Source organism: Canis aureus, chromosome 12, assembly GCF_053574225.1.
Source record: "Canis aureus isolate CA01 chromosome 12, VMU_Caureus_v.1.0, whole genome shotgun sequence".
In the NCBI taxonomy this organism is placed as follows: Eukaryota; Metazoa; Chordata; class Mammalia; order Carnivora; family Canidae; genus Canis; species Canis aureus.
Window position 1 is genome coordinate 16,398,010 of NC_135622.1, and position 13,417 is coordinate 16,411,426.

Genomic DNA, 13,417 nt, shown 5'->3' on the forward strand with positions numbered 1-13,417 from the left:
TGCAGGACAGGTGAAGAGGAGGTGGGGGTCCCAAGCACCCAGTTTGAATTATAGCTCTGGTCTTCCCTGTGTAAAGCAGAGATGTAGTAGTTGTACAAAAGGACAATGGAGGTTAAGTCCGTAAAGTCATAGGATGGTGTCTGGCAGGTAAGAAATACTTGGTACACGTTTAAATACTGTAACAATCATCATGATTGTTTTCATCTGTCACCGAACACTAAAAGGTGATTGTACTCTATTGGGTAAAAGGCAACATGACTTGAATTAAGGCTATTTACTTGTTGAGAGTCTTTGAGGGGTAAGGATGAGAAGTATTGCCTGGAATTCTAACTAGCCTGTTGTAGCTTAAGCATCAAAGTTAAACTAAGAATGACTACTGTAGAACTGTGGCCACTCCACCTTTGTGTACATGAACTCACATTCCAAGAAGTGGCCATGCATCGTCTTAACAGAGCAGTACAGACTCTGTTCTCCTGGCTTCCTTGGTAACACCCAAAGCCAACTGTGGTGGCAGGGTGGCAGGGAGTAGGGAGTGGGTGGCAGTGAGGCTTTTGGCACTATACCTCTTGGGAAAGTAGTAATATGGGAGCTCCAACTTTGTCATGTGTCAAACTCATGACAATGTTCAGAGTCCCGTCTGCTGCCCCTGCTGTCCTCTGATTTGCCAGACAAGCCCCAAGGGCCACCCTCTCTGCTGTTTGCCCTTTGTGTCTATAGACCCCACTGCTGTCCAGCAGAAGAGGAGCATTCTTCTAGCAGAGTAGACAAGAGCACAGAGGAGCCTGGCTGTCCAATCCAGTCCAGTCCCAGCTTGGCCCTTTGGTTCTCTGACTGGGCATGTCACTTTCCCCCTCTCAGTAGAATGGAGGTGATAATACTACCTGCCTCACAGGGTTGTTGTGAAGCTTAAATAATGAATGTAAAACCTTGAGAACAGTGTCCGTGCCACATAAGGATTTACTGTTATTACCATTGCCCACCAGGGCCTCTCAGGCTCTTCTCAGATGTAGCCTGTCATTGACCTCTGGTCTGAGGACCCTGGATTTTGTACATTAACATCATAAGCCGTGAGATAGTATTCCTGGGCCAGCCCAGGTGTCGCTGGATCAGGAGCCAGGAGGCTTCCAGGGTGATTAAAGTTGCCCTGGGCCTGGGGTTACCAGAGATATTCCTCCCACCAATAGGGAGGGGCCTTGTCTGGTGTTGGGCTGAAGCTGTACCAGTTTACCTCCTGGGGAGCCTCAAACGTCTTTGTGAGGGAGGCCAGGGCTTCTCAGGAGCATTCTGGCTTTCCAGTATGATAGGAAACCCAGTTCAGTGACCCATCTTGGGGTGTGGGCCAGTGTCCGCATAGCCCTGAGAGGCTGAGGCAAGTGAGGTATCATGGACCTGAGGTCAGGAACGAGAAGGGATGATTGGGTTCTTCCTGATTTAGGCTGATAGACTTGGGTAGTCTGTGATGGCTTTTTAATAAATGCTGGCAACAAATGAGTTCTGGAAAATCCTTATTTCTGCAAATATGAAACCCAACATGACAAACCTGGTCTTCTGTTGGCTGGGGAGGGAGAAGAGAAGTGGCCCTTCTCTACTCCTTTACCATTCTCTACTCCTACCCTATTACCATTCTCTACTCCTACCCTATTCTTTCCCACCCGCTGCGTGAGAGGGTCACGTCTCAAGGTTGTATTTTAACCACATAGCAGTTGTGAAGCAGGCTGGGCTGACACACTACAGACTCTCCTTTGCCTCGCTTGTAGCTGTTTTTAGCACTTTACTCCACACTCTAATCTTAGGCCTTTTGGGATTTTACAAGAATGATCAAAGATGTGTCCTAAGCAGGATATTTGAAATGGTCCAAGAAGGGCCAATTTCCTTATTCTACAGGGGCAGAAAGAGGCCCAAAGAGGAGGATGTGCCCTAGATCCCATAGGGAGTTAGGATACAGCCTGGAATAAAGCAGATGTGAGTGAGGGGACTGTCTCTGTTGAACGAACTGGGTTTGTTCTTTTCTTAAAGGATTAAGCACCTCTTGCCATTCCTCTGGAAATCTTAGGCTGCAAGGCTGGCTAAAAAGAAAAAAAAAATTAAGAAGGCCTGACATAAAAGGGCTGGAAAATATAACAGGCTATAATACTAACAACAAGCACATTCATCTGGGAACTCTAGTTATAAAAATTGTGTACTTCTTGTCAAAGTTGAGCAAGGGCAGGGGGCAGGTAGGTACTTGCTTGTTTCTCACGGGAATAACAGGGCAGTGGTCATCAGCCAAGCTTTGCCCTTGAGAACCTTGCCATTTTAGAGCTAGGAAGAGCAGGGTTGCTTGAAGTCCCGCAGCTTGCAGATGAAGCTGGGAGGACTGTGACCCTTACCCCTTGAGGGGACAGCTGGGGCCTGGCCCAATGTTCCTGATTCTGTCTACCCCTACCCGTCCACGGCCAGCAGTGTCACCTGTCCTGGACAGTGCTGCTGAGAGCAGGGCTACTGTGGAAACTTGAGTGCCTCCTTGGATGGATTTCTACCAGACCTTTTCCTGATCAGAGAAAACTGGGAATTTCCATGGCCAAGGCAGACAGGAGCTTCCAAGGAGGAAACCCGGTGAGAGGGACCCCTGCTGCTTCTTTGACTGGTGGTAAATCTGGGGAAATTTCGTGTAAATTTATGTTGGAAACAAGATCAATGAAGTAACTAGGGAGAGCTAGCTCTGCCTGTGAGGAGAGGAGGCTTTCCCCCGTGTCAGCACGTGCCAGGGATGCAGGGGTGAACAAAGAGACATGGTTCTTCTTACCCTTGGTTCTTATGATTTGGACACTGAGAAATACATATTGTGGATGGCTTTGTGAAGGGAAAAGCCTGAGTTCTTGGAATAATGGAAGGCCTGACTTTCATTAGAAGGATAAGAGGCCTCCAGGGACAGAGGTCTGGAGAGGGCTGAAGAGACAGGGCAGATGGAATAAAGGCTGTGGGGCCCATGTGTGGGTTCTGAGGCAGAGAAGGACTGACCCAAGGGTAGGGTTTGCACACGAGTATAGAGGCGTGCAGTGAGCTTCAGAGGTGGGGAGAGGCCAGGTCATGTGGGGCCTTGGAAGGATTTCAGGTTTGGTTCTAATGGGAAGCTGCTGAAAGGTTTTTTCAGCAGGAGAAAAGCTAGAGTCTGGCTGGGGCTGGGAAATGGTTAGAAGAGGTTAAGGCAGAATTGGGGGATTGTATAAGCAAGGCAAGAGGTGCTGGCTGCTCGGCCTAGGGTGGGGGATGATAGGATTGCCACGACTGGCTCGAGGTGGGTGGGGAACAAGGAGGGTCAGTAACGAACCCCAGGTCCCAGGGTGTTGTCATAGACCTTAAACTCAACCTTTCTGGAAAGAACTCTTCTTCCCTAACATGCTTTTCCCCTCATCTTTACTACTCTCCAGAAATAAAGTTGAACCTATGTTTCTCGTTTTTGTCTTTTAGACAAAATTAAATAATCCAGATTCCAAGTAAATGATCTTTAATGATAACCTTCTGGGCATAACAGGTTTTATTCTTTTGAAGGGCCGAGTGTTGTTCCATGACATAGATGTGTACCATTACTGCTTTTACCTATAACCTCTCTACTCTTGTTTTCCCCTCCTTTGCAGGTCGACCAGTATCTCTACCACATGCGTCTTTCTGATGAGAACCTTCTGGAGATCTCTAAGCGGTTCCGCAAGGAGATGGAGAAGGGGCTTGGAGCCACCACCCACCCCACCGCTTCAGTGAAAATGCTGCCCACCTTTGTGAGGTCTACTCCAGATGGGACAGGTGCTGCACTGAGGGAGCGGGGGCAGTGGGAATGGATCGGAGTGCTCCATTGCTCGGGAGAGATTTGGGCGGCTTTTTGTTCAGAGACCAAAGAACTATGTATCAGTGAAGGTTCTTTGGTTTTATACCTCAGAAACCACCCCTGTCTACTTTAGGCATACAGGAAATTTAATGAAGTCTCCAGGGAGGGGTAGACAGGAAAACTGGAAAGCAGGCAGCCGTGGCAATCAAGGTGGAAGTAGGTTTTTGTCAGCCCTACCACAGCACTGCTGCCAGCCCTGTGTTTCCTGTCCCTGTGATGAGACAGGCTGATGGGCTCCACTTAGGACCTTGCAGTCCCATTGAGATTGCATACGGCAATGGTGATGAAGAACAGACGTGTCTGAGATGGTCACAACCAGAGGCCAGGGCGGTCACTCCATGTGGCACATTCCAAGGCCTTGTGCGAGAAACAGTATGGTACAGATTGTTTCAGATTTGTTTCTTGAGCTTGAGAAAAACAAGTACTTGAAGTCCACTCCACACATACTTGGCAGAACATGAAGAGCTGCGGTGCATTTCTAGGTATCAAGCTTTGTGTCAAGCTTTGTGGCATCCCCTTATTTGGGTCCAGACCCTGTATTTCATGATGCACCACCCAGCAGGTGCTTTAGTCAGAGTAAAGGGTGGCGGTGGAGATGGAGGTTGGAAGGTAGGTTGGGCTACAAGGCCTTGCCTGCACACCTAAAACAGTGGGTCTTTCTTCAGGAAGCCCAGGGGAGTAACAGGGTTGTCGGGGTGCAGACAGAACTGTCTCGGTATTGCCTGTCAGCAGTAGCAGCTGCAGCGCGGGCCGGCATGACATAACGGGGCGCCTGGTTGGGGCAGGGTGTGGCCCTGGGGGGACATGCGGGGCCGAGTCGGGAGTCAGAGGTGATGCCGGGATGTTGAGCCCCGCTGCCCGGGGGAGGCAGCATCCTCAGAGAAGGGTGGAACGCAGTTGTGTCAGCACAATCATGCGGCTTGTTTCCCTTAAACACACGCGGTAACTGTTCACTGGTAGAGATGAGGCGCCTGTGGGGGCCGATGGGGGTGAGCAGCGGGGGGTAGCCACCCACATGAGGGGGGAGAGGGCCCAAGGGGCAGCCTCCAGGGCAGTGGAGGAGCGGGCAAGCACAGACTCCCGAGCTCCGAGAGGCCGGCCGGCTGCAGAGCGGTGCCGAGGATGCTGGCGGACGGCATGCGGCAGGCCTCAGCCACGCACCACTTGCCTTCTGAGCGTCCCTCATATCTGGCTCCTTGAGGCTAACCTGCCTGAGAGCCTCTGGGGACCTGGTTTGTCCAACAAGACTTTGGACCTTCCTACGGTTTGTAAAATAGGTATGTTTGCCTTGGGACTCAGCCTGGACCCAGCAGTGAGGGGGTGACTTTGACAGAATTGTTTTGAGTGTGTTTGTGTGTGTGTGTGTGTGTGTGTGTGTGTGTGTGTGTGTGTGAGCCCAGTGAATGGCTGCCTCCGATACCTGGTTATCCCTCATGTGCCCTCCAGATTAGCACTGTTGACTGTGCCTACCACTCCCTCAGACTGGTGGCCACACCTGCTTCTATTGTTTTTATTTGACATTCTGATAAATTAACTAGCTCCTTAAGGCCAGGGACATTGTTTTATTTCAGGCACCACCACTAGGCAAGTACCTCCAGTGTCTACTAAAGTTTTACAGGCTAAGAGCTTTTCAGAGCACCTATGTGCTGTAATTCTTTTACTTTTCATAAAACCCTATAAGGTAAGTACAAATTTTATCTACATTTTTTTTTTCCTTAGACGAGGAATTTGAAGCTTGGCTGGTCAAATACAACTAATGAGAGGCTGAGTCAGGATTCAGACTCATCTATGCTAAAGGTCAGGCATCAAGACGGCACCCAATCCATTATGTGTGTGCGTGCACGCGTGAGCCTGTGTGGTCAGCACCAGAGCACACGGCACAAGCACAGCTCAAAGTGTTTGAAATATGGGGCTGGATGGCTGGCTTTAAGTGGCCAAATTTGCTGGGGAGAACTAGATATGGGACCTGGCTTTTAAAACTCTCCCTGCTTTCCTAAGTTTGGAGACCTGGCCACCTCCCTTTGCCTCTTAGGGTTTGCCCCAGTTACTGTGCTATGTGGTTATTGAGTCTTCTTCCCTGACCTCAGGCTGAGTCCTGGGATCTTGTCTGCAATCCAGGATGTGGAGCAGCAAGTAGCATTTAGCCTCTGAATGTGAATTGCTGGGACTGAAGGTGGGAGCTCAAGGCTGACTTCTGTAGCCTTCTGGGGCAGAAGTGCCTGGGACAAGAAAGACTTTTTGCTTGGCCTCTGTTGCACACAGAAATGGAGATTTTACATGACCTTTCTGATACAAAGAGTACCTTTTAATAATGTCAAATTCTACAGTGTAAATACTGTGTACTGGAATGTTGTATTCACTTAAGCAGAGCAAGTGCCCCCTAGGATTCTGGAGACCAGACTATAGGAACCCCAGCCACAGCCCTTTCATTTTTCCCTTGCTGAGGTCTTTGGGTCAGCTCCTTACCTTAGCTCATGACTTAGGGCCCTCAAAAATTATTTGAAATACCGTGATTGGGGAAAACCCCTTAATGTCCATTAGCTGGGCACTGGTCAATTCATGCCAAAACCAGTCCTCTGCAACCCATTTTAAAGTATGAGATAGATTTATCTATACTTGTACTCTGGAAACTCATATATATATATATATATATATATATATATATATATATATATATTCACAGGTAAAGTCTCAAGGACACACATTGAACTCTTAATAGTAGTTTTCCTGGTATATGAGGTTGGCAATAACTAGTAAAGTTGAAGGTATGTGTATATGCAGCCTGGTAGTACTACCTCCAGCTGTATTGTAACTTGAACAAATTCCCATAGCAACTGAGGAACCATGTTCAAGAATGTTCATAACATTGTTGCTTATAATGACAGCATATTGGAAACAGTTTGTGGAGTATCCCTTGGAGGGATACTATGCAGCTACATAAATGTATATATTAATATGGATACATCTAAAAAAACAATGTATGAAGCATTGAGGAACGACTGTACCTCCTAGTATTTGTATATAACTTAAAATCCCTGAAACAATGCTGTGCATTGCTTATGGGGACACACACACACGTTGTAAAATTATTAGGATCTTAACTGGAATATATATCCAAGATGAATGATAGGGATTGCTCTTGGAAAATCAAGAAAGGAAAATGAGCTTGGGGAGGGGAACATGAGAGGTTGTAATTTAAAATGGTCAACGCCAAGACTTTTTTATTTTGTTAGTTGTGGCTCTGAGTTATGGAATGTGGTAATAAGGATCTGACTCTTCAATAGATAAATCCTATCAAAAATGAAAATTCTGCTTTGTTATTGGCATCTTAGTCAAGTGCTGTGAGGAAGGAGTGTGGGTCAGTTGTACCTCTCCCCTCGACAGCCCGTGTACATCTGCTTCCCAGCTGAGGCCACAGCCTGAGTTCTGTTGCTGCTACTGGTGACTGGTGATTATGTGTCTCTCCCACAGAAGGCTAGCAGTTTTCACTCAAGTGATGCCTTTTCCATGTTGGCCTTCCTCAGTACCTTTCTCAGCTCATTTTTTTCCAGCATTAATTTTTGAATCTGGGAAATTAAACCTCTTGGATCTAAATCTCTAATCTAGAGGGACCTAATATTTAAATCAGTGGCCTTTAACTTTTCTGGGCTGCACACTTACACCAAGAAATAACATGTATATAAATATTTATATACGGCTAAAACAAGTTTCAGGGCCCAGTGTCTGTTCTTACAAGTGGTACAGTCAGATCTATTGCTGTCTGTTCATTAAAAAGCTGCTGGTCTGGAGCCACTGAGTTTTTTCCAGCTTGTAGTTTGAAAGCTGTTGCCTTAAAAGCTCCTCACCCAGTCTTGTCCTAGATGGGCATTTGTAAAATAGGCTTTTTCTTGATAGGGACAGGAGGTGGTTTTAGGGCAGTGTCAGGAAGGGTGAGGATCAGAATTCTAGGTTAAATGGGGTTGAATTAAAGCTGTGTGCTTTAGAGAAATTCATGTATGCCCTGAACCTTGGTTTCCTCATTTGTAGAAGGAGGAACCATTATTGGGGTGGAGGCACAAGAACTAAGGGAGAAGTGGATATATGACCTCCTCATGTATTCTGTAAACAGTCCTGTGCAGCCAGAACCCATCTCTGCAAGAGCCAGGGCCAGCACCAAGTTCACTGAGAGAGGGCGGGTAAGCCTTCTAGATCCTTCCTTTTTGGTGGGGGTGGCTGTGAGGATTCATCCCCATCACCAGAGGCCCTGCATTTTGGAGCAAGGACCAGGTTCCAACTCTTCTTTATATGGGTCCCAGCTGTCTAATGATAATGAAAGTCCTGGTAGAAAGTGTGGGAGAAACTTCAAGAAGCTTCGGGCCATCCATTTATGATGGAGGCCTCCATTACGCTGAAGGAAAATGGTTTGAGTTCTGTGTGAGAAGGAACAGAATGTTCATAGACACTGAGCCCTTGGGGGCTGATTCTAAAATATCCTCACTTCATAGATTGTGTGGACCATCTTTGCACAGAAATGTGCACAGAAAAAATGAGATATGTAAAAAAAAATGAGATATGTCAATGGACTAAGAATATCTTATTCAGAGGGCTGTCAGTCAGAGTGTATAAAAAAAGTCCTCCCCCTTCCTCTGCCTACCCTACCCCCCTGCCCAGTTTAAGAAAGTTGAACGAATTGTATAACAGACACCAATATCTTGACTGTCTAGGTTCTTCTATAGTAATATTTTACTAGATTTGCTTTACCACACTCCTCCATCCTTCTACCCATCAGCCTATCTTGTTTTATTTGATGCATTTGCAAAGTAAATTACAGAAATCAGTTTATTTCAACCCTAAAACTTCAAATACTTCAGTATTTGTCATCTCACTATATGTATTTCAAACTTCAAATACTTCAGTATTTGTCATCTCACATAATAAATTAGAAGTATCATTGGATGAATTGACAAATACATACAGTTTTAATATAATCCCCATCAAGAGAGGACATTACCGCTAACCCAGAAAGTTCCCTTGTGCCCCTTCCCAGGCAGTCCCTGTCCCTGATCCCCAGCAGCAATCATTTTTACATTTCCATGTGTATGCATTTTGCCTGTTGAACAATTTTCCATAAATCTAGTCATACTGTATTTACTCTTTATGCAGTGCTTCATCTATCCATCATACTGTGGGCTTTATCCAGGTTATGTATATCAGTAGTTCATTCCTTTGGTACCTGATTTCATGCTGTTTGGAAGCCTGTGTGACATGCATCTTGATGGATGCCTGGGCTGTTTTCAGTTTTTGCCCATTAGGACAAAGGTGCTATGGACATTTTTGCACAAGCCTCTTTGTGAACTCATGCCTTCATTTTCTTGGGTAAACAACTAGGAGTGCAATTTCTGGGTCATAAAGTTTGGTGTGTATTTTATTATAAGAAACTGCTAGACTTTTCCCAAAGTGATTGAACCATTCCACTCTATATTTTACACTCCCACCAACAGCGCGAGAGTGCCACTTGCCCCTTATCCTCACTGATGCTTGTTGTCGGTACCCTTTCCCTACCTTCTTTGCAGTGCAAAGTTGAATAAAGAAAGCATTTGTTTGTATCTGCCAGGAACCCCGCCATCTCTGACCTCTCCTGACCTAAGCCATGGCTGTGCGTATGATTATGGGGCCAGCCCCAGCCACAGTCCTGTCGGCGGGCCTACCACAGATAACATAGGGATCCAGTTTTCAGAGGACAGGATGATTCCATCCTAAGCATAAATGCAGGAATAATTGACACCATTTATTTTATTTATTTATTTTTTTAAATGATTTTCATACCATTCTTTTTTTTTTTTTTAAGATTTTATTTATTTATTCATGATAGAGAGAGAGGCAGAGACACAGGCAGAGGGAGAAGCAGGCTCCATGCACCAGGAGCCCGATGTGGGATTCGATCCCAGGACTCCAGGATCATGCCCTGGGCCAAAGGCAGGCGCCAAACCGCTGCACCACCCAGGGATCCCAATTGACACCATTTAATGAACATCCACAATGTCTGTGCTAGGTGATTTGCATAAATAATCTGTTTGTTCCCCCATGCAAACTCTATAAGAGAGATATTTAAAAATGAGGCAAATGATGCTAATGAAGGTTTGTGATTGCCAAGGTCACACATGCCCAGTGAATGGCAGAGGTGAAGAGTTGAAGAGTTTAAGGGTTTAAGCAGAGGTAGTCCTGACTCCATGGCCATAACATTCATAATTTACATCAACTCCTGTTGCTAAACCAAGGTTTCTAGAGCAAATTGGATTATCACCTTTTTAAATACATCACAGTTACGGTTTGGCATTGTACCATTAAAATAAGAAGCTCAAGCACAACCTAACTGAGATCTACTAATAATTCCAGAGGCAAGTTCCAACATAGAAATAAAGTATCTTTGTGGTGTCTTTATCACCCTCGACAAAATTGTTTAGATGTAAAGAAGCCTTCTAAGGCAGAGTGAGTTGAAGGCTTTGCTTATTGATCATTTGATACTTCCCCACTTTCCTGAATTGTGAATTATTTTCACAGGTGAGCATACCTCTATTGTCTAGCCAGACTGAACTCCCGAGAGAACAGAGGAAAAGGAGGAGGAGGATGATGATGACAGTGAGAGTTATAAACTGTAGGCTTGTTAAATGCTGACTGTTGTGCTGAGCACTGTATTTGAGCAATCTCATTAATTCTGCCATTGACCCAGTGGTAGGCGCTATGAACCCCATTTTGTAGAAAAACTAGATTCGTTTGATTAGGCAACTTGCCCAAACTCACATAGTAAACCAATGGAAGTGTTTGATTTTAAGCCCGCCTGCTATGTGCCAATGCCTGGGTGCTTCGGCACACCACTAACGGTGTATTTTATGCTTATCTGCCACCTGCTCCCCCCAACCCTCTGCCCCCTGCTAGCACAATACATTCATTCTTCTGCTAGTAACTCAGGCCTGTCATTTCAGTTTGGTTCCATAGAGTTCCCTCCACCCCTAGGCTGGTCCTCTGCAGGGCAGCAGTATGCTAAAACTGCCTTGTGCCCCGCCTTTGAAGAATGAAACTTGTCCTTGGGGAGATAAGGCTTACATAGATGAAATGATTACAGAATGGTACCCAGTCATATAATGTAAGCACACAATATGATAAAGAGAGACTAGGCTGCTGGTAGGTTGCATGGAGGCTAGTAAAACCCTAAAGGAGCCCTTATCTTGGTTGCTCAGCATTGTGTCAACAGGCGTGCAGTGGAGACAGATCAATAGCCAGCACACCAGCAAGTTAGTGGATTTATATGGTGCCTACAATATAAACCAAAGATTGTATTGATAAGTGGCTTCCATGTAGTAGTAGCTAGAGTTTATTAAACATTTATATGTGCCAGGCATTGTTCCAAACACCTTACACATTTATTGCATTGAATCTTGACCAAAAACTGTGTGTGTGCGCACACACGTTTGTGCCCCTGTGCCTTGGGGAGTGGAGGAGAGGTGTTGGCTAGAGAAGTCATTACTATCCCCTTTTAACAGATGAGGAAACTCGACATTTCTAGTAATTGGCCTGAAATTGTACAGCTAATACACACTAAAACAGGATTTGAACTCCGGGTCTGCCTGTCTGAAAATCTTAACACACTCAATGGATTGAAACATGTTTTAATCCTTTGAAGGATGGTTTCACATCTGTGGAGCGAATGTAACACTTCTGTGACTGGCACATATTTTGAGCTTAAGAACCATTTCTTGAGTATCAAAACACCAGAATGGTGCTTTCTGATGGTGTTCTGGGAGCTTTGGGGGCACTTAACAATGTGTTATTGTACTCCAGCCCCCTTCTTTCAATTGGAGCAGCTCTGTTTTTCTCTAGTTTTATGTCTTGGCATTTGGCATCCCATTGCTTGAAATGATTAGAAGACCAATGGCGTAGAAGATCAGATTACCCCCATTCCATGACTGTACTAGACACCAGCATTAACTGTGATTTGATACTTTTAGTGACATGGAGTTACTTTATTTCTGAGCTATTGAGTGGAGACCAGCATTGTATTACATTATACTGGAGTAGCTGGGATCTTGGAACTTGAAAAGAGGCTCCCAGATGTGGTAGTGGCTGTGTGGTTCCAGGTACATGGGAAATACATGCCTCAAAACCTATGTCTGCCAGAGGAAGTTTTGCTGGATTTACCTGTCTAGGACCTGGAGATTTCTCTTTTTTTATTCCTCTTAATTGGAGTCCATACCATACAATCTTAGAGCAGTCTCTTGCAATGTGCTAGCTAGCAGGCACCTGAAAACTAAAGGATAAACAAGGTCTCCAACCCAGAGCTACTCCATGGAGAAAGATTGAAATGTTCAGTGCAGTCATCTGGGGCCCCTGGAAATGTTCCTGCTGTGGCAGGGCAGGCGGGAGCTAGTCCCTTTGGGGGCATTGAATTAGTAAAGTTTGATTCAGGAACTGAATGTGAAAGTATGGATGTGTGTCTTTGACCTCCCTCTAAGTTCAAGGCTGCATGCCTCTGGCATTAGGGGATAAGGGGTGATGGCATTATGTTTCAATCTAACATGGTCCTGGGGTGCCCAGCCATCCTGGTGTGCCTGGGAATCTCCTAATTTTAGCACTGAAAGTCCCATGCCAGTCTTGGGCAAATTGAGGTGGTTGACCCTCGGACATGGCCCTGGAACGCAGGGCTTCATCACTGCTTAGCCTAACTGTCCTGCGGTGTCCTCCTCACCATCATCCCTGGCTCTAGACCAATCATCCACAGTGCTACTAAAGCCTTCTTGAAAACAAAGCTGACCCCGTGCTTAAGATCCAAAGTCCTTGGCATTGGTATTTGCTACATGCATATAGCCATACTATAGGAGCCTTACATTGTAGCCACTCCACATGCCATTCCCTGAACACTCCATTAACTCCCACTTTTCCCTGTCTGGCAGCTTCATATCATCCATTCAGACCTGGCTAGAAACCTTCTTTGTCCAAGCAAAAACAAGTCATTCCTTCTATCATGTACTTGCCACTGTAGATCTAACTACTACTCCCTTTCTCGATGTCTGGTCTGGGACTGGGTTTGCATACAGCACCAGATAGCCAAGAAGCCATTAGTACTATGTTCAGTGCTCGTGTTGAAATAGCTAAATGCAGAATGGGAAGTATTTTATTGGCAGGTCCTAGAATAGATTCTGTGTTTGATTCTTAAAATAGTGATTTTTGAAACTTTTATTTTTTTTTAGTAGTGGACCCCATTCCCAACTTTAAACAAAATGAAATCTTATGTAGAACCCCCTATCTAAGACAGTAACAATAGGGTAAGGATATAAAATTGGAAGTGAGGAGGTGGGAGGTGAAGCTGTGCCTTAATTGGCCTTCCTTAACCTGCTAAGACCAGACCTTAACACCTGCAAGAATCCCCAGAACTCGGGATCCCTGGGTGGCGCAGCGGTTTAGCGTCTGCCTTTGGCCCAGGGTGCGATCCTGGAGACCCAGGATCGAATCCCACGTCAGGCTCCTGGTGCATGTAGCCTGCTTCTCCCTCTGCCCCCCCCCCCTCTCTCTGTGTGACTA

At 45.7% G+C, this 13,417-nt stretch overlaps 1 protein-coding gene across 1 annotated transcript in view; it reads left to right on the plus strand.

The window, feature by feature from the left end:
- HK2 (hexokinase 2) overlaps positions 1-13,417 on the plus strand; it is a 62,684-nt gene that overhangs the window by 16,645 nt on the left and 32,622 nt on the right. Inside the window, exon 2 of the mRNA XM_077843038.1 lies at positions 3,618-3,780. Within this exon, the coding sequence (XP_077699164.1) occupies positions 3,618-3,780 (163 nt within the window). The remainder of the gene's footprint in view (positions 1-3,617; positions 3,781-13,417) is intronic.